This window comes from Cygnus olor, chromosome 11 (assembly GCF_009769625.2).
Source record: "Cygnus olor isolate bCygOlo1 chromosome 11, bCygOlo1.pri.v2, whole genome shotgun sequence".
Taxonomy (NCBI): Eukaryota; Metazoa; Chordata; class Aves; order Anseriformes; family Anatidae; genus Cygnus; species Cygnus olor.
The window spans coordinates 10,411,005-10,437,032 of NC_049179.1; the positions used below are offsets into that span (position 1 = coordinate 10,411,005).

Genomic DNA, 26,028 nt, shown 5'->3' on the forward strand with positions numbered 1-26,028 from the left:
TATTGTACCACCATTTTCTTTCAGTAATTTCGTGTGCACTTAAATGCTGTCATAGTAGTTTCCTGAAGTTGATGTTGCTGTCTCGTATGATGCTTTAACAGCAAGTCAGAAAAAGGAAAGCAATAAAAAACGATGTGTAGCATGCCATACATCTTCACTAGGCATGGTCTGCAACATACCTAGCCTACCTCAGAGAGAAAGCAGGTAAAAATTAGAATTGTTTTTTATTGCAGTTTAAAGAAACGTAGGGTCAAAAGTGATTATTCTTTCCAAAAAGTGCCAACCCTGCTATCCGCGAAGCAATTTTAAAGATTGCTGCACCTGAAATTGTAAAATGCCATGCAGTTCCCTGTGATTGAAGTTGTGCAGATGTTCCAGTCCTGTTTTCTTCTGCATCAGAAAAAAATGATGACATATTAATGGAAGAGCGGGTTTGGTTTGCTAAATGATGCATCGCTTTCTTTGAAACCCTTTAGCCTTACGATTTTTTTTACTTGCACCCAATATCGTTGTAACATCTAATTGTTCTTCTTTGTAGGAGGAATACAGAGCAGAAGGGATTAGCTGGCACAACATCGACTACATAGACAACTCTGGCTGCATAAACCTTATCAGCAAGAAGCCGACGGGCCTGCTCCATCTGCTGGATGAGGAAAGCAAGTAAGTGGGAGCCAGGCATGCTGAACCTGCCCCCGAGTCAGGGCTGATAATTGCCCTGCACGGAGTCCCACATGAGCAGGGCAAAGAAATGCTGTGCCTTAGTAGAGGGGAAACATCCAAAAGTGGTGTTTCTGCTAATGGTGTTTGACCTTCACCTAGGAAGAGTTTATCCTCAAGTCGTATCTCCTCTTGTGATTTTTCTCAGAAGGATGCTCTCAGCCACCTGGGCTGATTTATCCTCTTAGGTCTCTTGTTTCCAGAGTGGTAACACAAAACAGTGAAGAATCAGCAAGCTAAGTCCCTGACAAAATCATAATTAAAATTATATTTCAATAATTTCCTCTGTTAGAGGGAAGGACAAAGGCTGCCTTTGCTTTGCTTCTATCTCCCTCTCTCGGGGGGGTAACAACATGAAGATGCTTGAAGTTAAACAGAGTGAATGGAGAATCCAAGTGTATGCACTAAAGCTGCATGGATGTTGTTATTCAGCTATAAGGTGGCTTCATCAATTCAATCCTAAATTTAAGCCTGAGTGAACCAAGGGCACTTTTACATAGGGATGGCCCTTCTGTAGGGTTTGATGCACATCATGGATGCGGCTGAGAATCACACACTCAGGTGTTTGTTGTGAAATGCCCCCCCCATGTTGCAGGTTTTTGTGAGGTTTGAGGATGAAGAATTGACTTGCTGTCATCAAGAGGCGGGGCTCACACTCTCTTTTTTCCTTCCTCTTTCCTATGCCAGGATCAGTTGGCTAGCTCCTGTAATTGAAGTTGCATTTGTAGGTAAAATGGCTCAGGATTTCCTTGACGCATGAATTCCCCATAGACCTAGGACTTAGCATTCAAAGCCTCAAAACCAATGACAGAAACATTGAACTTCACATACATGCAGCTACCTCAAAGAATTTACATGCAATGGGGGAGTACAGTGCAGTATCCCTCAATAAATATATGCCTATTTATACTTTTATAAGTGATTTCAGACCACTGTTAAGGCAATTAAGAGTTCTTCAGACACCATGTATATCTTGTATTTGTATATAACCATTGACAGCATACAAAATAGCACTCAGTGTGTGTTTAGCATCTGCAAGCACTGAAGTGGAGGCTTGGAATATTTCTATTTAATATTTGTGGTCAAGGAAGAAGTGAAGTTCTTTCATTGTGTTTACAGCTGTCCTCTTTAATTCTTTCCAGCTTTCCTCAAGCTACCAACCAGACTCTGCTGGACAAGTTTAAGCGACAACACGAAGGCAACTCCTACATTGAATTTCCAGCAGTGATGGAGCCAGCTTTCATCATCAAACACTATGCAGGCAAAGTCAAGTATGGAGTGAAGGTCTGTCACCCAGCTGTTCCCCAGTGGTTGCTTTCATTTAAAGTATCTTGTTATGGGATGGAGAGCACCAAAGGCTCTGTAAAGATGTTTTGAAGAGTACTTGGCTAGAGAAAAGAAGCAGACTTTGGGAGAGAAGTGTTTGGTGAAAAGCTTGGCTAAAATATGCAAGGGGAAGGTGGTGGTGGGGATTGTGTCTTCCTGTTCTCTTCCATGTTACAAACTCTTGGTATTTTGGAGAAGAATTAAGGACATGCACTCAGGCTGATGCTACATCCCAGCAATGCATTGAAATTTGGTATTTGGTAGCATTTTTGGGCTTGGTTCATCTAGAGAACCTAATGTCTTTTACTGTTTCATCATTAGCCTTAGAGCATAGAGGTTATGTGAGCACAGGTCTCATCATTTCAGTGATGCAGGTAATGTTAAAATCCCATGCAAATGTTTTCAAAGTTGATCCCATTTACCTGCATGCCAACTGAGTTATTAGCAGAAGGATTTTTGATGGGAAGATGAACTTGTATAAGAAACTGCATTGGTATTTACAACTGCAAATCTGTAATCATGCTTTTGATGCAATAATTACACATGAGAAACTTAAGCATCATCTCTGAGATGATTCAAGGAGCAGTGCCTTGGAATAAAACATTTATTCTCTGGAGATAAAGAAGTGTCTATGGAGGCAGAAAAAAAGATAAAAGCATGACTCAGTAGCCCTGTTCCTTAGTGTATCTTGCAGACATTCTTTATTTCACTCCTTTCTCCTTCTTGTTTCTCTTTCTCCCTAGGATTTCCGTGAGAAAAACACAGATCATATGCGTCCAGACATTGTAGCTCTCCTGCGAAGCAGCAAAAACGCCTTTATCTGCGGGATGATAGGGATTGACCCGGTGGCTGTGTTCCGATGGGCAGTCCTCAGGGCGTTTTTCAGGGCAATGGTTGCTTTTAGGGAGGCTGGGAAACGACACATTGAGAAGAAAACTGGTAAGTGTGCCCATTTCCTGACTCTAGTGTATGTTTTCCACCAGCAGCATGGATCTGATATGTTACTACAATATTTTAAATTGCCAGACTGACTTATCAGTAGTTAAAAATGACTACCAGAAATGTTTATATAGCTGATATCCAAAAGTTACGTTTACAGTTGTGTTTGCAGTAGGATTTTAGCACTCTAAGAAAAGATATTAATTTTATTGCTGCTCCAACTTTTTTTTTTTTGTAGAATGCATGCATACGAAATCCAGAAAGATTCAAACAGAAGCATAAAAATTATTCAGCAAATAAGGCAAATTCTTTTTAGTTAGGAGTTCTTTAGCTGTTAAGGTTACATCTGGAAGAAAATGGGACATAATTCTTCTTTAGAGTTTTTCAAGCTGTTCACCCTTTGAGCTGAAAGAGAGCGTGTCTCTTGTCTAGCAAAATTCATTGCTTCTCAGTCATGCAGAACCACCTATCCGTCCTCATGCAGAACATGGGGGCATTAAATTAAAGGAAAGTAATGGTGCATCATCATGCTGTGGCAGGCAATACTTGGCTGTGCTTTTAGAACATTTCTCTGCATTAAAGCAATTTTGGAAAGACGGGTACAAGCTATTACTATTAATTTCCGCGCACAAGAGGGCTTGAAATTCATGATGAAATTAGAACATCAGCAGGGAAAGCGTCAGCTGAGTTAAAATTAAGCACTGAGCTGCCCCATTCATTTTCAGTTTGAGACGTGGCGAGGTGTGCGTCAGGAGAGCCAAGGGACAAGAATCATAGATAGGGAAGCTGTTCAAGCAGGAAGAATAATTTTCTTGTTTGGGGAGAATAATACCAGCCTCTTGGTCAAATACCAAGAACAGCAGGAGACAAAACCGGCTTTCAGCTATTGAGGCTCTCCCCCAGACTGCTCCGGAGGGGAATGAGAAAGGACATTTCTCATGAACCTGTGTCTGCCTGGCACATCAAGGCAGCACTTCGACATCGGTGTTTTGCCATGCCAAAAGGAGGGTGGCAGGGACGTTTCACACCGCAGCCTCCCTGCACACTGGAGCTTTCTTGAAGCTTCTCGTTGGCACTGGGAGAAAGGCCGCTCAAATGAGCTGGCTTTTAAAATCTCAATTTGCATTTTCCTAGCATCACCTCTTAATCTTTTACAAATCCCAGGCTGAGCTACAGCAAGCTGTTCAAGGAAATAAAAATACATATATATATGTTCAGGCTCTGAAAGTAAGAGCTCTCCCCTGGCTGGTTTCAAGCTCTGCTTTTTTTCTCTGCCTCTTGCTGTGCTTGTCTCCATAGCCAGCTTTCTGCCTTCACAGCCTTGAGTTTGTGGCAGTGACTTGCTTATATCTATATAGATCAATGTATAGATATAAATCAGAGTCCAGGAGGTTTTCAGACAATTTTGGAAAACTCAGTTCTTGCACCACCACCTTTTTCCAACTAACCAGTACCCGGTAATGGCTGAGACAATTTCAAGCTTTTTCTGGCACACAGTGCTGCTATTTTATCTGTCTTAGATCATTTGGACCACTTTCAAGTGTCATTGCCCCACTTTTTGCTTCAAAGCCTCTATTTTTTCAAAGTTAAAAAGACAGAAAAGAAAAAAAAAAAAACACCAAGAGTCCTCAAAATGACGGATAGATTAGGTTCACGTTAAACTTCCTGATAATCCTCCGACAATTTATATGCTGAATTTCTGCCCACATGCGGGAAGTTACTGAATAATTCCTGAATTGGGAAAGTGTCGTGGAAATTCACCATTCTATAGACAGAAGTAATGGGAAGAGTTTACCTAAAGCTAATTCCTGTGATGAAGTAAACCTTAATCTGTCAGAGAACATCTCTTGCTTCCCCTTCAAGCGATGGCTGAGCAGGGGCAGTGACAGTGCCTGGGTCTCTGCAGAGGACGTAGCTGGTACAAAATCCCATCTGTCTTGCAGAAGCGTCCCAAAACAAAAGGCTTTCGAGGAGACGTAGTTGAGCAGAAGGCTTGGCCAGTGTCTAGGACTATCAACCCTCCTGCTCCCCAAAATAATGCTGAAAAGCCACAACATGATGCTTTGGACAGGGCACCTACGGCAGAAGGCATTTATAAATTATTAAAGAGTCATTTGGCACTAAAATTACCTGGTAATTGTTCTGGAAAATGCAGGCAACTGAAGACAGCATATGTTTTAAGTTTATTTTATTTTTACCAAACCTTACTGGCTTTAATTAGCCTGATTTGAATGCCTGAGTGCCTGTGAATGTGGAGCTTTTGTTGAAATTATGGTGGATTAGCTGAGAAGAACCTCACACAAATAACCTTGTACATTCACGCAAGTGTGGCATGTGTTATAATTTTATGTAATTTGTTAAAAGGCGTGCTGCCCAGCTCTTGGTTTCTGAAGCCCTGTCTGCTGCTGCTACAATCCATCGGGCAGGTGTAACTAATGAACAGAAAAATGCCTGAAGCATGTTGCTTTTTTTCAAGCCTCTTTGTATTCTTTTGTCTTCACCACAAATTGATCTGCACTGCTTCTACCTGTCTGAAGGCCTGTCCGAGTCATGCTTGCAATACCCAGCGGGGATTTTCATGAAAAAAAATCTGTAGCCCGTGCATAAGCAGCTTTTCAAAATTTGCTCTGCTTTCTTTTTCCATCAGCCTTTCAGTTATCTTCTCTGTGCCAGCAGTGCCAAGCGGTGCTGTAAGATCTGTGCTGCTGCAGGGATGACTGCACCTGCTTCCCACTGTGTTTTTGGGGCTCTCCTTTTTCTTTTTCGTGCTCCTAATATTCTCATAGTGCAGCTTTTAGCGACTGTGTGACTGTCCCTGTTAACTTGGAGGCGAATAGCAGCAAAGCAGCATAACTGCAAGCTTTCTTCTCCCCAAGAGATAGCTCTCACGGTGCTGCCGACCCTCCGCGAATGAACCACTCCTTGATCTGGCCAGATGCAATTAGCTGAAGGGTGGACTCTTTCCATAGTTGGATGTTGTTATTATTATTATTTAATTTATCAGGGAGGATTGAGATAGTCCAAAAGAACTATACATTGGAAGTAGATTTCTTTGTAATGAACTTTGATGAAAGGAACATTATCAAGCTTTTTAGGAAAGAAATTTGGCTGATTGACATTTTTTTGTGGTCTGCTATATCATTGCTATGAATTTATTATGCAAAAAAAAATACTTTTGCTAGTGAAAACTTAGAAGAGTTGGTGCTGTTCATATAAATCAGGGTATTGGGACTCCGAGCTTTCCCATTTGTTTTTTGCTGGAGTTGGGATGCCATCCAGCCCCTTCGCCCAGCTGTCTTGTCATGAGGTAAATAAAGTTAAACTGCAAAAAATGATCGTGGAGGTTCCACTGAGCAGTAAGAAAGGGTGTTAATGGAGAAGGACGACCCTTGACAGTGTTCCTCTGTAAAGTTCAGCTCGGTCCTTTCTGATGTTTTAATGCATTGGTATAAATGCTTCCGTACGTGCTGGCACAAGGTAACTCCTCAGTGACCTCATCACACAGGAGCATGACGTATCTCGGGGGGTTCTGACTGCCTTGATCAATTAACTGAACGCTGACAGAGAGGTGCTGCCTGGTCGCAGTGTGGCACCTGCGTAACCTCTCCTCCTCCAACACGGGGCTGGAGCTGGGCCACCAAAGTCCTCCCAGAGATGGTTTCTTCCAGCTGCTGGCCTCAACCCAACACTGTTTCTGTCTCCTTAAAAACAGTCCCACCTCAATCCAGTCAATGTCCCTTAAGGAATACCGAATCCTTGTTAATACAAGTAATTTCTTTTTTCCCTTTATTTGTCAATATCCGAGCAAAGCCCAGAACTGGGATGAGATGAGAATTTGAGGTGGCCGTGCCTGGGAGCATCTGTGCAGGAAATTACAGCTAACAGCTGGCAGAGGCACGGAAAGGATTTTGAATAGCAGTTAATAAAAGCAAAGATTTGTGTAATCATTTATTTTATGTCCAAATAATCTTGGAGTAATTATGAAGTTATTGTGCTCTGGCTAATAAAGACCGTACGGCGCTGGGGAGTGCTGGAGTTGGGATGCCATCCAGCCCCATCACCCCGCTGCCTTGTCATGAGGTAACTGAAGTTAAATTGTGTCCTTGCTGCATGTGGTCCGAACTGCTGCAATTTAGGGAAGCTCTGATCCGGGCGCAAGAAGCGTGCGGCTCTCAAGCTCTCATGTCCCTCGGGCAGTTGGCAGCATTGTTCTTCACTCTCTCCTGATTTCTGCTTATGTAATCTTTCTCTTCTCTCCGTTTTTTTGTTTTTATTTTGCTTCCCAAGGGCATGATGATGCAGTGCCATGTGCGGTTTTGAAAAGTGTGGATAGTTTTAGCTTTCTCCATCACCCAGTTCACCAGAGGAGCTTAGAGATCCTGCAGAGATGCAAGGAGGAGAAGTACAGTAAGGCTCCACATCCCGCCCTTCTCTCTGATACCACACTCACACGTCAGGAAATGGAAACCAGGTGCATTCAGCATAGAAAGGGTGACAACACCCAAGGAGCCTTCTAGGACAACCTGCTGGTTGCCACAAGAAATTTTGAGCCCATTGGAAATAATTAGGCAGAGCTTGGAGGGTAAAATCAAACACAAACCCATGCCTCTTTAGACATGGGGTGGTTTTGCTAAGTGCTTTCCCTGTTGCTGACCTAAGTCAGGATGCTGAAGCTCAGGGTATTCTTCTTGTTCTGTTGTTATCACACGTCTCATATTAAGTCCAAAGAGCTGCAGATGCAGTAGGAATATCTCTGCATGTGGCTAGATGCAGTTGAATTTGACTTCAGGCTTGCAGACAGATCTCATTCTGGTTTGATTTGTTTCTCGATTGCACCTCCATTAATTTCATCAGACTCTAAAAATAATGGTAGCTTGTGAAAGCACCAACATGGTCTCCAAGGGCTTTTACTTATAAAGCATTTGGCAATGTTAAAAAGAATGAGCAGGTAAAGATGCACTTGGTCTCCATTTCTGCCTCCTCACTCCTCTGTCATGTAATAAACTAGTTCTGCATGACAACACGTACACTTCTGCCTGCGCTACTAATTCCCAGGGCTGGACTTGTGTGGTGGGAGGAGAAGGGAGTCTGAGCATAACCTCGTGCTGTGGAGCTGGCACGGGGCCGGTCAGTGGCGTAACGCCGCTCAGGGACGTCCTGCTGCTCGTGAGCACGGTGCCACTGCATCACTTGAGAGGCCACTTCCAGCTGCAGACCCTGTAATTACCAGTCGGAGAATAGGAAACGATGTAATTTTAGGAGTGGCCTCACTGCTTTCAGGGAGTGATGCAAAAACCTACAGGTGAACCTTCAGAAGTATGTGTATGTGTATATATATATGGATGTATTATTTTGTGCTTGCAGCTTTAGACGTATGATTTTGTGCCATTATTATCTTCCATCATTTTGCATATCAAAGCTTACAGAAGTGCAGCATTGCTATATGCAGTCAAGGGCAAATTCTCTGCCAAAATTGCTAACTTTGCCATCATTGCAACTTAGGCGTGAATGCAAAATTTTGAGGTTTGTTTCTGCAGAAATGAGCATGGTAAGTACAGCAGTTGCATGTTAACTCTCCACAGACGTACAATTTCTTGCTAGAAACTTCAGATCAGGTTTTTCTTTTCTGCTTCCTGCAGCACTCGGGGAGCAGAGGAAGAATGCTAATTCTTAATTTAGACTTTTGTCTACCCATGTTATTTTTCCTGCAACTTCCCACCATTGCTTTTATTACTACAAGGAAATACAAAGCAATGGAGCAAACACTGCAATAGATTTTCTGAAGTAGCATTGTGCTAAGTGTCCTTAGTGAAGGCAATTGTCCATTGAGCAATTTTAATTGCAGGTAAAGATGTGTAGGTTAGCTCAGCAGTATAGGAAGTCTGTTTTGTTGTTGTTGTTGTTGTTTTTAATTTGCAGTTTGCTTGGGAATAAAGAGGGGATTCATATAGAGCTACTTTGAAACACAGTCTTAAATTAATGTGAGGCAGGGAAGTCATATGTATATGGCTGTTGAGCTCACTGCTCTAAAACCTTGTTCATTACGGACTAGTCTAGTAGTCCATGCAGTTTGTGATACAGGTCCCTCAAATAAAAACAAGACATGGATCCACAAGCAACATTGCCACAGTCTTGTGAATTGGCCAAGAGCAGCTGACCTGACAAACGAGTACTTCATGTTCTCCTTTTAGAAATCATTCTTGTCTACCCGTGCCTTGCCCCTCCCTGACCACGCTGGCCATTTCACTGGTATCTTTGTGTCCTTGTCTTCAAGAACAAGGCCCAGGGGTTAGACATCTCAGTTTAAGACCATGTCTCTGTTGGGTGATGCTCATGAGCAGTGAGCAAACTGGGCATTGTCCAAAGCTCTTCCCAGTGAAAACGTCCCTTAGGCAAATCAGTATTTCTGAAACTACAGTTGAGGAAAAGGGAATAGGATTTGGAGATGGGAATAATTTTGTTCCTGAAACATAAAATTGATCATCCTGCATCTGAGCTGGGTGCAGGGAATGAGTTGTTTCTACTCGCACCATTGTTCCTTGGCATGCAGCATATTAGTATATACAACTTGTTAACCCATAATAATTTTACATAATTCTGTAAGCCATACACAAATCATCTGATTAAAATCAGCTGATTCATAGGAAGCCCTCTCTGTTTCCCAGAAGAGGGGCTACATCAGTATGGCAACTTTTATTTGGCTTTGGCATGTATAGAATCATAGAATCATAAAGGTTGGAAGAGACCTCCATGATCATCTGGTCCGACCATCACCCTACTACCAATATCACCATATTATTATGTCCCTAAGTGCCAGGTCCAACCTCTCCTTGAACACCCTCAGGGACAGTGATGCCACCACTTCTCTGGGCAACCCGTTCCAGTGCCTGACTACTCTAGGTCTGCTTTTGAGAACCAAAGGGTGGCATGCTGTAGTCTTTTTGTTGTATGTTGAAGTCAAGCCTCTTTAACCCAGCTTGTACCATTGTGCACCGTAACTTTTATTAATCAAAAAGTCACTTAAGGTGCAAAGCTGGCAGAATTACAATGCAGTTCTAATGCAGCTATTATCTGGAAGCCTGAAAGAAAAAATCCCTTTTCCTGATCAATGCCAGGTGCAGATGCAGTGATATTTTGATGCAACCTTGCCTTCATAAGTTTGGTCTGACCTGTTTGGTTGGATGGTGGCTTGGGATTTTTGTTTTAGGGATTTCTTTGGTGGGGAATGAAGGAGGGGACAGAGTTTGCTCCAAAAAGGAGAGAAAAAAAATTTTGCAATACCAGTGAAAGCTCGTTGTTTGTGATTGCTAGAACTGGTCACTAAACACTGCAAGCAAAGTGAAGTGCTTTAGGTTAAAGGAGCCTTCTGTGCATTAATGGGCAAGCATAAAGGCATGTGTGCTATATAAAAAATAGACACAGCCAGACATTAGGTGCTTTCCTATTGTAAAGGTAACTGCAAAAAATAATAAGACAGTATTTTAAGGAGGGAAAAAGAATCAGCAAATAGTGGAAAAGTCTTCAAAGAGGAGAAGGACAGATACCTAAACAGTGCCTGAAACCACCCACCTCTAGCAGAATCACTGCTCCTCTGCTGGCATTGCAGTTCTCTGGGCTTGGGCCCCGAAAACAGAAGTCTGAAGGTTTATTGTTGCAGATTTCTGACTATTCTCTTTTTTTTTTTTTTCTTGGGTTTCTGTGTTCTAAAGAAGCAATTTGTGCCACTGAAATGCAAGTCTTGAAAGAGGTGTAAGAATGTACCTCTGATGATGAGTAATGTAACAGAAAAAATGGCTTAAAATGCAACAATGGAGATTTCAAAGAGAGCTTTAAACTCTAGGCATAGTTAAGCACTAGAATAGATTATCTGGCCTGCTTTTGAAAAATCTTCAGTTAGAGATTGCAAAACCTCCTGAGCAGGAATTGTTTCTGCCTTGGAGCAAGGGAAGCTTTAGATGGCCTGTGGCAGCACAGTCCCAATTTTTTTCACTCAGATTTCAAGGATATTTGGACACTTGCACCTTTAGACATAATATTAACCAAGTGTACTGTTAGCTTTTTTCTGCCTGGTGTTCAGGCTCCATACTATAATGTCTCAGGAGGTGGAAGAGGCCAGCAGGTGTCCCGTTGGAGGGATGCTGCATGCTGAGGTTTGCTGGGAGCTCAGCTTCTCTTTGGGAACCAGGCTGTAAGGAGTGGATTGGGGCTGGCTCCAATCTCTGTGTGCTCACTTCTGTCTTCAGCCTCAGAAAAGATCCTTATGGCAACTCTTAGCTCAGAAACTGGGCTGTATGAGAGAGAAAAATGATAAATCGGGGCAGGGAATATGCTATTGCTTCTTCCTATTCAGCTACAAACTATATTTTAGACTTCTTTTCTGTTTAATTTTTTTTCTCCAGTTTTGTCCCACTAGAGAAGTGTCAGGGTAAAGGAATATACACTTTTCTTGTGTTTAAACGAGTGCTACAATGTTTCCTGTCTCACAACAGAGATTTCAAGACAGTTAAAAATTGCTTGGCTGTTTTCTTGTCAAATCCAAGCTTTGTGGGTCTTTAAATATCTGTAGTTTAGTGACTTGAAAGGTGTTTTGTTTTCTACAGAAATTGCCTTCTGTCATTGTAAATGCTTGGTTACAAAACATTTTCACTTTGGGGAAGGTAACAGATGAAACATCTGCTTCTGTAACTGTGCATGATGAATTCCTTGGCTATTTCTTATGTATGGTGCTCTGAAACTACCCCTGCCAAAGGATATAGCTCAGTAACATCTCCTCGCGCAGCACGACTTGCTGTGCACATCCATACCCATTTATCTGCAAGAGGGCAAGAAGCATGCAAGGAAAAATATTACCATTTCCCTGCAGTGATCTGAATACCTGTCTTTCTCCAAGCACCGTATTTATAGGCAGGTATTTTGCCTGTGTAGGCAACCACGCTGTCCCATGGGCAGTGGGGACCTTGTGTTACTGTTTAGGAGTATTTTGGACGTGCAAAAAATGGGTGGCCAGTCCACAGCGTCACAGCAGCGCTTCCTTCACCCCTTTTGCTTACAAGCCGGGACAACGTGTCCCTAACATGAGGTGCGTATGTGGGAGGGAAAGCAATATGCTTGAGCAAACAGGGTTACTCATAAGGATGATGACTCGGGGGCAGAGAGGTACGATGTAGTAGACGAAGGGTATGTCAGCATCCTTGGCACCCTTGTTTGTATGCCCAGCATGTGCCATGACACATACATACTCCTCCTCGCTGTAGTCAACACTAAGCTATGGCTCTGCTAATTGCTTTCTGGTGAAGAGCCAGGTAGAAACTTCTCTCTTGATGTGCTGCTTTAGGTATTACCCGGAAAAGCCCACGAACACCGCTCTCAGATCTCCAGGGAGTCAATACCATCAACGAGAGGACCCAGCGGTAAGTCTCTTGCTTTTACATTGCCACGGCATGGAAATGTCAGATGGGGGAGCACTATCGGTTGTTACAAATGACTGTATTAATGTTTCTCCCAGCATGCTTATTAATTTTGTCTTCTCTTCATTCTCGTGCTGCCATGTGGTCATATCAAAATATCTTTATGTGACTTAACAGCAGGCACAGAAAGCAACTTTCCTCAGTCACAAGGCAGAAGTTGTAGGGGGTCTGAAGTATGAGGTGGTAAGAAGCAAGCAAAAAAAAAAAAAAAGCGCCAATATCAAGGAAAAAATAATTAAATAGTTTACTGAGCATCTTGATTGCTTGGAGCTGCAGACATCCAGGTCTGCCTTCATGGCTGCTCTGAGTTTCATGAGAAGAACAGAACAAGTCCAGAGGATGCTCACCAAACACCATGGTGCCTGCATCTCAGTGTATTGTTTCTTTTTTGTGTGTGTGACACAAAATATCCTCCAAATATCTTATGAAATCTCTGGTTTAGTTACTTTAATGTCAAATGGCCAAGATAGAAATTACAGAAAAGCAAGAATATCTAGGGGAACAAAAGGGCCTTTTATTGTCTGTTTTGTTTGTCTGTTTTGTTGAACACATGCCCTCAGAACTTCCCTGAATTTCTTCCCTTTGAGAGAGGTGGTATGAGCATACTGCTGATCATGCACAGCACCCTGCTGAAGGAGCACTGAATATTCTCAAACCACTACAAGTTGGCTTATTTTGTGGCCAAAGAGGGTGCTATTTCTGTGAAGTTGTTACCTAAAAGGATCGAGCCATTCAGACAGGAACGTCTTGCTGCAGAGTAACACCTTTTCTACAGGGAGCAAGGCAGGCTGGTAGAGGATGTGCAGCTGTAAAGTTGATACGTGATCCTTTAGGAATTCAATCCATCTCTGCAAATTTGTGACACTTCATGGCTTTGTGCAGAAATCCTGCTTTCGAAAACAATCTCATCCTCTGGTGGAAAGGAGATTACTACCTTGTCTTTCCTTATGCCAGTCTTTCCCACCTCTCCTTTTGTTTTTCCTGCTGCTACAGCTCTGATCTGTTGGGTTATATAGAGCAGGTGTATGGCAGCATTTGAAGCAGAGAAGGTTGTTGTCTCCAGAAATGATGGTTCTCTCTTTCTAGCTTCTCTGGTTGCACAGGTTTCCCTAAATGTGATGTAACGTGAAACTTTGTCGCTGTGAAGATCTTGGGTAGATAAGAGGCGTTCTGCAGTTTCTCTAGCTGCAATCTCGCAGCAGTCTGAAGGAGGATGCTTATTGGAAGAAAGCCTTCAGATGTGATGTTGGTGCTTGGATCACGTCTCTGAAGTAAGACAGGGCTTTTCAGGTTGTACAGCTCCAACTTCAGGGCCTGTCAGCGTGGCAGTATTTTCATAGCCCAAAACATTTTAATTATCTGGAGCTGTTGATAGCACATCTTGTAAAGGCAGGGGAACTCCTACTGTCCCAGGGAACAAGGAGGATGTATTTGTTTACTACTCACTGTGGAGTTCAGTCTGTGGTCAGCTGTATTTATTTGGCTTAAAACAAGCCAGCACAGCCCACAAGTTCCCTTGAACAGCCAGGATCAAGGGTAGCAACTGCTGTGCCTTCCGTGTCTTCCTTCCTTCATCCTCAGCAGTTGTATCCTAACAATAGTCAGGACAGACATTTATTCCTTTGACAGACACGTTTGCAGTGACTGGCAGAAAATGTATTTTTAAGGGCGTTGTAATGCCTATGTTTCTCCCGGTGAGATGGTTCAGTAGTATGGGCCATAATCTTGGCATCCTTGGGTGATGCAGCCTTGGGCATCAGGAGTGACCAGTCCCCAGTCATCATCTGTGCCCTTTCCATCTGAAAGTGCAAACCAGAGTGTGATGTGTCAAGATATCTTTAAAATCCAGAATGGGCTTTTGGAGTAGGCACGTGACTTTAATACCTTTTATTGTGGGTAATTTTGATCTGAAGAGGTGTGAATTACACTTTGTAAATGTAGGTTTTTTGTTTAAATTGCACTTGTCAGGAAAGAGGGGCTAACTACAGAGATAAAGGTAACACCTATAGAAAAGAGATTTACTTTAACAGCCCTGCTGATTGATTAGCCCTCATTTCAGAAGTGCAGAGTTGTAGCTTCCTAATACTTCCCAACAGATAAGCAGGTGAGTGATTTACAGAGCTAAATTAAGCAGAGGAGTCCTCTTTTAAAGCCGTCTCATTATCATGTGGTGGCTGATAAGTCTGCCTTGTACATCCAACCCACAGGATAGCCCTGGGCTCTCGTCTAAAAGCAAATTTCAGGCATGACATCATGCAGGAAGTCATGGGGAGGGCTTAGCGAGCCTTGCTCTCTCTTCTGATCTCCTTGGAAGAAAGTGGCCGTGTGGTTCACACATGCTGGGACGGCAGAGGGAGGAAACCAGGCTTCAGCAGAGCATCGGGGAGCCAGCATGCCTTGGAAGTGCCTCCAACGGCCACCGAGTAATGAAAGCCATGCCATCGCTAACCAGAAGCGCTTGGGCTGTCTGTTTTTGTGCAGCAGAAGCCGTTTTAAGTTCCTTGATGTCTGCACAGCGTGTGGGGAGGCAGGTGTTGATCAGTCCGCCTTGAAACAGTTGGTTCTGCCCGGTGAGATGATTGCCTTCCCAAGCACCGAGACAGCTGCGCTGGTCACTGTGTGCATGTATTCATCCCAAAGTGTCCATAATAAAGAGGGTTGTTCTCTCCTCTGTTTTTTTTTTTTAACTTCATGGAAATTCCTAGGGTTTTATTTTTTTAGCCTCATTCAGAGTCTGCATAACCGCGGCCTGTCTTAAGCTAGAGAGTACGTTATGGTTGGCCAAATTAATGACAGGTTGTAGATCCCAAAAGTGGCCATTGAGGTTTAGGGGAACTGGTCAACTGGTGATGTTTTTCCCCTGCAAGCGGGAAGCTTTGGGGACCTTAGTTGTGAAGGTAAAGAAGGTGGCCTGGAGACATCGCTTGGTCATTAAAGCTTCTTACTGGCCTTCCTTGCATTGAATGGGACGCTTAAAAAAAAAAAAAGCAGATCCTTGAGTGCTCCGTAAAAGGTTTGCTTTGCTGTGATTCATCCTTTCTTTTAATAGCAGTACATGTCAAAATAAAGATTTAATGGAACTAGGAAGGAATTTCAAAAGCACTGCGGCAAGGTAATAAGGGGACTTCGACTTTAATGTTATGTTGCTCCGAGGATCTGGCTATAGGCTTTGAGCTGGCTGAATTAACAACTTTACCTGCTTAATTTCTTCTTTCCATGTGGCACTTGATGATATTTCCCCTTCCTTCAAAACAAGTCTTGAAGGCAAATAACTGCTTCATTGCTAGACCTCAGAAGTGATGCCCGAGACCCCATTTAAATCACCACGTCCATCAGCATCTTCATAACCAGAAAACTGAGGCTGCATTACTAGTGTCCTCCGTGTGCTGGGTCTCTTCCTATTCCTGTATCTCCAGGGGTCTTGCAGACCCCACATTCCTCCTTAGACCAGCTTACAGCATTATTTCATGTGGCGGTTTCTGCAAGGCTGGTACAGAATTACAAAAACAAACAAAGTATTGCAGCCCAGGGAGAGGCTTTGTGTAACCCCAGGCACTGGAGGGAGGCTCCTCTTGGCCTCCGCAACCCTGGAAGTTATTTTCCTTGACATGAAGCTTTGTCAAGGCTTTCCTTCCTCCAAGGGAGGAAATTGGTTCCTCTCACCATCCCCTTCAGTCCTGCTGCGAGCCAGGGCTGCCAGGGGAGCGTTCCTGGGTACCAGCATGTCTCAGCTCCACGACAGAGAGGAACGAACTGGGTGAGTGGGTGGCGTGATGGTTTCACAGTCGGGTACCACTGAGGGATTCCGGGCTGACCCCTCTGTCCTGCTGGGACTGACATCCTCAGCTTGTGGAGAACAATTAGTTTATTGCAAATGCTATTTTCTTTTTCTTTTAATAGTGAAAGTACCGCATGAATTAGAAAAGACAGGGTCAGCAGCAGCAGCATCTAAAGTAATGAATGCTATTAATGACAGCAAGGCTGCTAAGCAGAGGTCATAGTCTCGTATTCTTCAGGCCACCGGAGTATCTGCAGAGCCAAGCATTCTGGCAGAGAGGACGGGAAGTTATCCTGTTGACAGATAGATCCTTTTATGAATACTTGAGTTTTGGAAAATGCTTAACTAGTCAGTCACTTCACATGCTGCGTCTGGCATCACGACCTCATCATTTGGGAGTGAACAAATGGTGAAAAGAATAAATTGGTGACTGTCATTTTCTATTGTTGTTAATTTTATGATCTTCCACTTTAGAAAGCAGTGGTGGTTTCTAAGTGAATGCTCTGAAAGCTTTTTTCTGTCCTAGAACCACCTTTTATATATATTCCTAAACCTGCATTGACTGCCCTGTTTGGCGTTTTAGGGATGCCTACGCAGTCGGCTGGAATGGCCGGATGGGGATGCGGCACAGCAGGCTCGCCAGTCCCAGCTCCTTCCTAGACAAAGATGGGATATTCGTGAACACAACCAACAGCAAGCTGCTGGAAAGAGCCCACGGCATTCTCATGTTAGTACAAAAGGAGTGGATTTTGGCTTTATTTCTAGAGTATAGTGAGTAGTATGGGTAATAAGAGGAATGTAAATAGCCAAAACAACAACAAAAAATTCAAGTTTCAAGTGGACTTGGACACAGTTGGGTCAGAGCGACCCTGGTATGTTTTATGCGTCTGATTTATTCATTTCTTATCGTCCATTTATAATGACAGACACAGGAAGGTGGTACGGGGAAGCAAGAGAAGGGATGAGTCTTGTCAAACCAGTCTAAAGAGATGACAGTGATGTTATGCAGTAACATTTTTTAACATGATATCAAAGTTTCCATTACAAATGAGATGTGGAAATGATGTTGATGAATCAGGCTACAGCCTCATCAGAAGTTTCAGAAAATATCACCAGGGTGCCTGGAGGTAACGCGTGGCATGAGAAAGCAGGGTGGTCAGTTGTTCTGCGATGCCGCTCCCTGTTCTACCCAAATTACCAGTCAGCCCTTCGTTCCTGATGTAACAGTTTGCTTTAATTGAATGCCTTCCTCTCCAAGCTGTGGAGATAAATTTGGAAAACTAGTTTGCAGCTTGTGGAAGGAACCTCATTTCAGTGCAGGTTGTAGGAAGGAGTTTCTAAAGGGGATTTTGAAGGGCTTGTTTCAGAAACTTGTATTTTTCTGAATCTTCTGTTATTCCTTGTACTGTGTCACAGTAAAGAAAAAAGAAAAAAATTATTTCTAAATGGTAGAAGTTGAGCTGTCCTATTGTAATACCGCAGTGGTAACCATACACGCTCTTCTGCAATTGCACACATGGATTAATTTGAGCCATTTATTATCTCCCCAGGCGAAATAAGAACTTCAAAGCCAAACCCAGTCTCCCAAAGGTGAGAGAGAAGCAACGTTTTGACCTTGCCAGTCCCTGGGTTAAGGCTGTAGGTACAGTGTTGAGATGCTTATGTGTGTGTAAGGAAGGTGGCTGTGGCTGCTTTCAGGACCATCGTCATCTCCGCTCTGTTTTGCTCTGTTCAGAATTCTTTTATTTCTGTAAAACTGAAGGATTTCTGATTTCTGCTGGGATAGGACTGTGTGAGCACTCACACCCTCCTTTCTCTGACCTGCTCAGGCTCCTTTTTTCCTGCTCCTGAGGGAGGAGTATGTACATGCTGGGGAAATTTGATAATTAAATCTCTAAAATGAGCAAGTAGGTTATGCAAGATGGCTAGTACCTGATAGACAAAGTTGTTTCCATGAGGCCTACCCAGTTTTGTCTGAAAAAAATCTCAAAATTTCCACCCTACCCTACAGCATGGCTGCATGCTGTGTGTGACTTACAGTCCCCGTAATCTTTTAATAGCTTGTCTAATTCTCAGGTTCCCTCCACTTTGGCTGCATTTACTGTATTGTAAGACAAGAGATGCTGAGAAATCTGTTTTAACTGGAAGAGTAATGGTTTTTGTGGTCACTGCCTGGCTTCTGATAAGGATTTTATTTGCAGAGGGCTCAGGATAATGGCAGAATGAAGCAGGCTACAGCTTCAAGCAGGACTAATATGTGCCCAAAACTTCTCTCTTGCCCATTACTAAATGATCTCTGGATAAAAAGAGCGGCTCGGCACAAATTGCCCTGGCAGGCTTGGTGCAGCCCAGACCAGAGCATCCTCGTACTAAGACCCATGTAACTTCTACGCAGGCAGATATGCTACTTACTCCTTTGATTGACATTACAGATTGTGCAGTTATGAAATGGTTTTCAGTCCACCTCAGTCTTCTGTTAGCCCAAAGCACTGACTCTGGCTGCCCTTTGTTCTCAGTTTTGATTTCTGCCTCTCCAAAAGGACGAGAAGGAACAAAATTTAGTTTTATTTTCCTACATGCAGATTGCACCAGGAGAGACACAGAAGCAGTTAATAAATGAACTCTTCATTAATAGTGAATGAATTGGGTGTGATGAAGCAACTGTTTCATAGCAGTTACAAGGAAGGAGGTTTTCAGTAGGTTTTGTGGGCTGATGCCTTCATGGTTCTGGCTCACTCAAGTGAACTTCTCCACTAGTTCTTGCACAATGTGCATTTCAAGCAAGCCCAGTCCTCCTGTGGACTTTCTCATACCCCCCCACTTATTCAAAGAGGAGATACTTGTGCCCTGCTGGCAAGCACATGGTTTCCATCCATGGTTTCCTGTTCACAGGAATGAAGCCCCTGGGCTTGCTAATTATGGCTGATGGCTTATTTTCTATATGCGTGTGATGAATTATTTGCAGTGGCCACAATTCAAGACTGTTGTTAACATGCCGTGAAAATAATCAACAAAGGGTCAGCTTTCCAGCGATGTATTTATGTTTGTCTGCAACTGCACGTTAGTGGGTCGGAAAGCCAAAATTCACATGGTCAAAAATGCCCTTGGCAAGTCCTCGGAGGCCAAATAGAGCAGGCGTTTTCAGCTGTTCCTTGATCTTGATGTTTTTCATTGAGATGAAATAGGATAGGGTGGTTACCCTAAGGAAGCTCTGCAGAGGGTATGAAGGGGGGCATAGCATGGCAGTAAGACCTAGTTTTATTTATAAAGAACAAACTAAGCCCCTCTCTTCTGCAGCACCTGCTGGACGTGAAATCTCTGAAGCACCTGACCAACCTAACGCTGCATGACCGCATTACAAAATCCCTTCTCCACCTCCATAAGAAGAAGAAACCACCCAGCATCAGTGCCCAGTTCCAGGTAATGCAGCACCCTCTGCGGTTTTGAATAATAGGCAGATACCTGCTCTGGCTCCCCACAGGAGCGCTTGCAGGCACAGTGCAGTCCCATCTTTACCACTATTTGTTTAGGACATTAATTCAGCTAAAGATGGGGTTTGGGGAAGCTGGGATGGAGTGCAGCGCCTTGCATTTGTCCAAATGATGGAAATCAAGAGAAGCAAGTTATGGCAGGTGTCGTGATGAGCAGGGGGGTGATGTGCCAAGACAGCATTGGTGAGACGTGAGGATGAGCTGCAGAACAGAATTTCATCTGCTGCAGAAGGTGGCTGGGAGAAAGGCAGTCACATCTGTGTAAAATCAGTGGGCAAAGCAGCAGGGAAAGCATTGTGTTGGGGTGGATTGATTCTGGTCTCCTTCATGTCTGTGATTTTTTAAGTGCCCTTGTAGTGAAATACCTGACCAAGCTGATGCATGTAGCATGTAGCTCTGTGTGCTCGCATGCCCTCTTCTCTGGTGCCTTGCTCTCAAGGCAATCGCATCGTGGTGTTTGCTCTGCTGTATCTAGAAATCTAGTAAAAATCTGCAATGACATTTTAAAGTGTTCTTTTACTTGCATTCAGCATCTGAAATTCAATCTGCTTTCAAGTCAGCCAGAACGTGAATTTTAATAGGTGCAGAAAGGTCAAAATATTGCTGCATTATCTCAAGGCACGCAGAGGAATTCAGAGGAGGGATCAATACAGCATTTGTTGTGTTGGCAGTGCTGTGCGCCAGCCAGCCTTCACTGGGAATAGCTGCAGCTAAAATAATTCTCAGAAATGTGCATCAGGGCTTGGAAATTGGTACAAGACACATGCACGAGCATGTGGTAATATTAGAAAGCAGCATTTCATTTAAAAATCATTTTCTAAGGAAGTCTGGCTTGTTTTTCTACTTTTTTTTTTCTTTTTGAGAAGTGAGTCATTTTTAGAAAGTCTCCATGCATAGATCTGGGTAAGATTAAGTAATTTAATATATATATATGTATGTATATATAATATGCAGAATGCACATCTGTATGTATATATATATTAAGCTTAGTCTAGTCTAATGGTATGCTGGTTAAAATAAATGTCTGCAGAGTTTAAGTCATACATAATTAATACATACATGGGGGGGCTGAAGTGAGGATGTCTTCCTGAAACCCATTCATCGTTCCAAGGAAATGTGGAAAAGCACCAGGGTGTAGGATTGAGATTCCTATATATTTTCCAGCACATAAAAATTACAGAGCTCTGAACACCATGAAGATTCCCCCTTTCTCCTGTGCAGCAAAGCAGAGCCTTCAAATAGCAAATATGCTTTCTGACATTCCCCAGCAGTGACTTGACAACGTAGGAGCTGTGCCTACAACACATCCTCTTTTATTTAAATGAATGAAACCATATTTAAGTCGGAGGCAGTGTGCTGGCTTCTGGTGTTACTGCCTGCTTCTCCTTTTAGAAAAATGCCGGGCGCTCCAGCCCTAATTTCATTTAACACTCGTAAGGGAGAAGTATTTTCTCTAGAGACCAGCCTGGTGCAAGCCTGCCACATAGCTTTTTATCAAGAGCACGCTAATAAAATTGCAGAGCATGCAACTGGGTCACAGACAGGAAATACAAATGTTTCCTATCATGGGGTTTTTGTTTTGTTTTGTTTTTTAGATAAATGCTGCCTTGTGGCTAATGCCTGGACAGGGAGCTTGCAGCTGCGCTGTCTCGTATTGATTTTAACCATGCCTTAAGTTACGCTGCTCTATAGGCAAAATAGCTCTGAGTCATTGCTGCCTGTATTTAGTGGACACTGATGGCTTTCTTGGTAAAAAAACTAAACGGAAGGACAGGGATTTGTACAGGCTTCCCTGTTACCCGGCTTTCAGGTGTTTTTCCCTGGCAAAAGGAGGCTGCCCTTGCTTGCGCAGGGTGATGCAGAAATGACGAATCGCACCCTGCGAGGCTGAGTCCCAGCAGTGCGAGAGCATGAGCCAGGGAGGTTTTGCAGACAGCGGACAAAGGAGCGGGGCAGGGAGTTAATCCATGGACCCCGCCTGTGCCTAACGGATTCCCGATGCTCCCAATGCTTGGGGCAGGCCAGATGGCGGCAGGGGGCATGCGGCGGGGGGACCATCTGCCACGCACGATGCAGCGGTGGCTGCCGATGGGACAGAAACACCGCGCTCTGCTGCAATTCCCAGCACCACCCATGTACGTCGCTGCTGGTTATTTCTTAATAGAATTTTTTTTTTCCAATCTACCTTCAGCAAAAGACACCCAGAGGCAGAAATCCGGGAATGCGCCCACCCGCTGAGGTCTGCGGCATCGCAGCCTCCCTGGGATGGGAGCGAGGGGGCTGTTTGGTGTTTGGCATAACCAGGGGCTCAGCTGCACCACACGTGTGTGCTTCACCAGTTCCTCTTCCCCAGATGCTGCATGCAGATAAACATTTATTAACATGAAAGGCTTCCCATAAGGGTGGCTTTAAAATGATCAGAAGTAGAATAAAAAGCTTTCTGCAAGCCAGTCTTTAGACAACATGCATCTTGCTAATATTATGCACTTGTGCACACAGGTTTATGACCATGTATATTCATAAATTTGTAGCTGCATATAGTAAATACACAACAGAATACCCTTTAAATAACTGAGTTTTAGACGCTATTAAAATCGGGTCATTGCTGTGAGTAATCAACTCCGGAGCACGTTATTAATACCACATCAGTAAAGTGCTCTGCAATTAGAGACATCCAAAGCGTTTACAGGGCACATAAAAAAAATAAAATGCAGAATGCAGTCAAGGAGTTGGTCCAGCCGCAGAATGACTCAGTGACTGTGTGTGCTCTGATCTAAGGCGGTCAATGTGTTGTTATTTCAGAGAGCTTGTGCTTTGTTGCGTTTTTGCAAGTCGGAGGCATAACTTGGGATGACATCCCACTGAAGGGGTTGTATGTAGCAGTGATGCCAATACCAATTCACTTTCATGGTCTGCGCTTTTAATAATTGCACAGAAATTAAGGGAAATGAAAATGCCATGAAATCTCAGCGTCAAAAATGGGAAGCTGGCAAAACCTTGATTCTTGGTGATCACAGCTGTATTTTTCAGCAGACAAGTATGGCCAGGAATATGCCAGCTTTGAAACTACTTTCATGTCAAAGCAGCCTATGAAGTTTTTAGGGTTTGCAACTTTAAAAATCGTTGTAAATCCAGTTATTTGACAGAATACGAGTTCAATCAGGAAGAACGGGGCAGGCAAGCTCTAGAAAGCGGTTATTTTGGCAAGCAGTCAGGTTGACTTCCTGTTCCAGAACTATCATTAAGAGAATTTCTTTTTAGGCCAGTAATGATGTTCTCGGAATTAAAAAGTGGAATAATTTTTGACAGCTGAAAATTCTCTTTGTCTTTTAAAGACATCAGCAACCATTGGGTACAAAAGGGTTAGGTCATTATCTTGGAGCACCCACTCAATACCTGTACGTGGCTTACTGGTGCGGAGCAGGAGGTGACTTTGGGATCCAGTGGCAGATTCAGAAATGTCAAACTGGGGGTCTCAGAATACATTTCTGCCCAGTGTACTGCTGTGAGTGCCGTCCTGGTTTCTGCGGGAGCCCTGAACAAACAGGGTTGTATTTCCCTGTTGCTAATTTGTTGGGTACAAAGACAAAAGCAGCCAAGTTGTAGCACATCTGAGATGCTTGTTTCAGGGAACAATTTCCTATCTGCCTGGTTTACTCATCATTTGTTCAAAATCTTGTTTTCTGACATAAGTGCCTGGTTTTTCATTATTCTTTATGTTCCCTTCTCTGTTTCCCAACTGAAGATGTCTCCTCTATTGCAGGCATCGCTCAACAAGCTGATGGAGACTCTTGGCCAGGCAGAGCCTTATTTTGTCAAGTGCATTCGATCCAATGCTGAAAAGGTAAACCCTGACCTGTAAGATCAGTGCTGTGAAGGGTGTGATTGCAAAACCCACTCTCGGTGTTTTTTTGTGCGTAACTGATTCCTTCTGTCACTGTTTGGAGATAACAACCCAAACTTGTAATGTTTTGAGGTTTTGGAAACAGATCCTTCTGCAGCATAGCTACTGGGTTTGGAAGCAAGTAGTGAAATGGACTAGAGTTGGTCTTTAGTTCCTGATCTCCTGTTTAAAATAATTTTTAAAATATTTTGTAAATGTGTAATTGAAAAAAAAAAAAGAAATGAAAGCTCAAAATCAAGTTGGATTTATAAGGTATTTGTACCTTAGTAATGGAAAGCATGGACATTATCACTTGGGTGTAGGATCACTCTTGATAAAGTGCACTGTCTTTTCTTGTAATAGAAACACCTAGATGAAAAATCTTTAATAAACCAATCTGACTCCTTTGAAGCTTCTGCCACCTGTAATAGAAATTTACAGACTTGTGAATTCATTTGTGCCCCTACTGAACTCTAATGCTTTTTTTTTTTTAATTATTTGTAAAAGCACATTTTTTTCAGAATAAGCCATGTTATTCAGGCTGATTCAGAGATAAAGCCAAATTCAAGAAATATGATGTAGAGACTCATTTATCTCATGGGATAAGGATCCTTAACTTAAAAACAAGGCTGTAGAAACATTTTTTTTTACATTAATCCTTTGGAGTCTTATCCAGATGTTTAAAAATACAAGGTGAAGCTTTATGCTGAGCAGATTGTTTCATTATGCACAATCTTACCTTACTCATTGGCTATGCCGTTGAGGGGATCTTTTTTATTCAGTTCAGCAGATCCATAAAACCTTTGCGGTAGCTTTCTGTCTAATTAGATGTTTGAAAGTCTCCATCTGATGGCTCTTCAGAAACACAGAGGATTCAACCCTGGTGGTATTAGTGTGGTTCCTGGAAACCCACATTCCCTCTCAACATCGTTGCCAACGTGCATGTGATGCAGATGTGTTACATGTGCTGAAACCATTGACCCATTTGCATGTTTAGAAGTTTCACCAAGTGCTTGGAGTTCAAGGAAATATTGGCTGTAAATATTTTTCCCTTTTAGCTGCCCCTGCGGTTCAGCGATAGCCTGGTGCTCAGACAGCTGCGGTACACGGGCATGCTGGAGACTGTTCGGATTCGCCAGTCAGGATACAGCTGCAAGTACTCTTTCCAGGTTGGCTAAACATTTTCAGTCTTTCACCACTTTTATCATCACTATCACAGTTGTCTGAGTGTTGCTAGCTTGTAAGTATATTTGTGTTTTACAAAGTAATGAATTTGTGGCTTGTGCAAGGCAGTGGATGTAATTGGATGACATTGGGAAGGGAGTAGTCATGGGCTGTTTTGCTACGCCTGAGTTATTGCAAGCTGCTCTAGAACAAAGGCTACAAGTCCTTCTGCAGATAACTTTATAGTTTTTGAACAAAAGCAGTATTTTTTTCGTAATGCATGCAGTATTTTTTCATAACGTATGCAAAATCACTTAGACAAATCTATATCCCTTCAGAGTGATAATGAGAAGTTCAGACTAATGATGGCTGATCCCTGTCTGAGCTGTAACAGGCCAGGTCAACAAAATGTAAGAGTTAAGATATGGGTTCCTTTAGATCAATATTAAAAGCTTTATGAATGTTTTGTAGGAGACACCTCCTCAGTGTGACCCAGACAAGTGACAAAGTCCCTTCTCTTACGTTTAAGCCTACCGTTGGCCATTGAGCTGCTTTTCGGTGCTCGTTTCCTTTGTTTCTTTGGCAGCAGCATTCTCCCTGTTGTTTTGCCACTGGCTGCATCCCATCAGGAGGCTGATGGGGATCCTCTAAATCACTCAGGAGTTAACCAGCTTCTCTTTTTTTTGCTTTTCCATATTTTTGCCAGCTTTTGTGCACATGTCAGTTCTTTCATGATTTGCTGTTGCTGATTTGTTTCCTGCTGGCAGCTGCTTTCAGCCAGATGTCATGTCCGTGCAGCAGCTGTTAAGAAAGGAGGACTGCTTAGGGTTTTTTTTTTTGCCATAAGAATGAATCCCAACCTTACTTGGGAGGATCGCTCGTCTGATACCTCTGCTCTCTGAGTCCTCACAGCAGCAACGACTGAAGCAACCTCTTCCTTGTGATGTATTGCAGATTCTGGTAACTCCCTTTTGTAGTGGCCATTCCTGAGAATTTGTAGCATTTTTGCTCAAAATGACCTCTGCAGATCGTGCAGTCTCTCCTCCCACACTGAAAGATGTTTGAATGTTCCTGGGCCTCTGCTTTGATGTGTTTTCCATGCAATTTTGAACCACAAATGGAGGAAACTTGGTGTTTTCCAGTCCATAAAATGCTATCTGTCCTTCTGCTCCTTGACAGATCCTTTTTCATGTGCCCAGTGGAGCAAATCCAAGTTACTTATGCAAAAAGGTGACACAGCAGTACCTATCCCATTTAATCCAA

At 43.1% G+C, this 26,028-nt stretch overlaps 1 protein-coding gene across 1 annotated transcript in view; it reads left to right on the forward strand.

Moving 5' to 3' along the window:
* MYO9A (myosin IXA) overlaps positions 1-26,028 on the forward strand; it is a 188,654-nt gene that overhangs the window by 131,334 nt on the left and 31,292 nt on the right. The window contains 10 exon segments of the mRNA XM_040569396.1: positions 539-660; positions 1,860-2,001; positions 2,787-2,982; positions 7,270-7,389; positions 12,317-12,392; positions 16,811-16,954; positions 17,778-17,817; positions 19,525-19,647; positions 23,482-23,562; positions 24,660-24,770. Of these exon segments, the coding sequence (XP_040425330.1) occupies positions 539-660; positions 1,860-2,001; positions 2,787-2,982; positions 7,270-7,389; positions 12,317-12,392; positions 16,811-16,954; positions 17,778-17,817; positions 19,525-19,647; positions 23,482-23,562; positions 24,660-24,770 (1,155 nt within the window).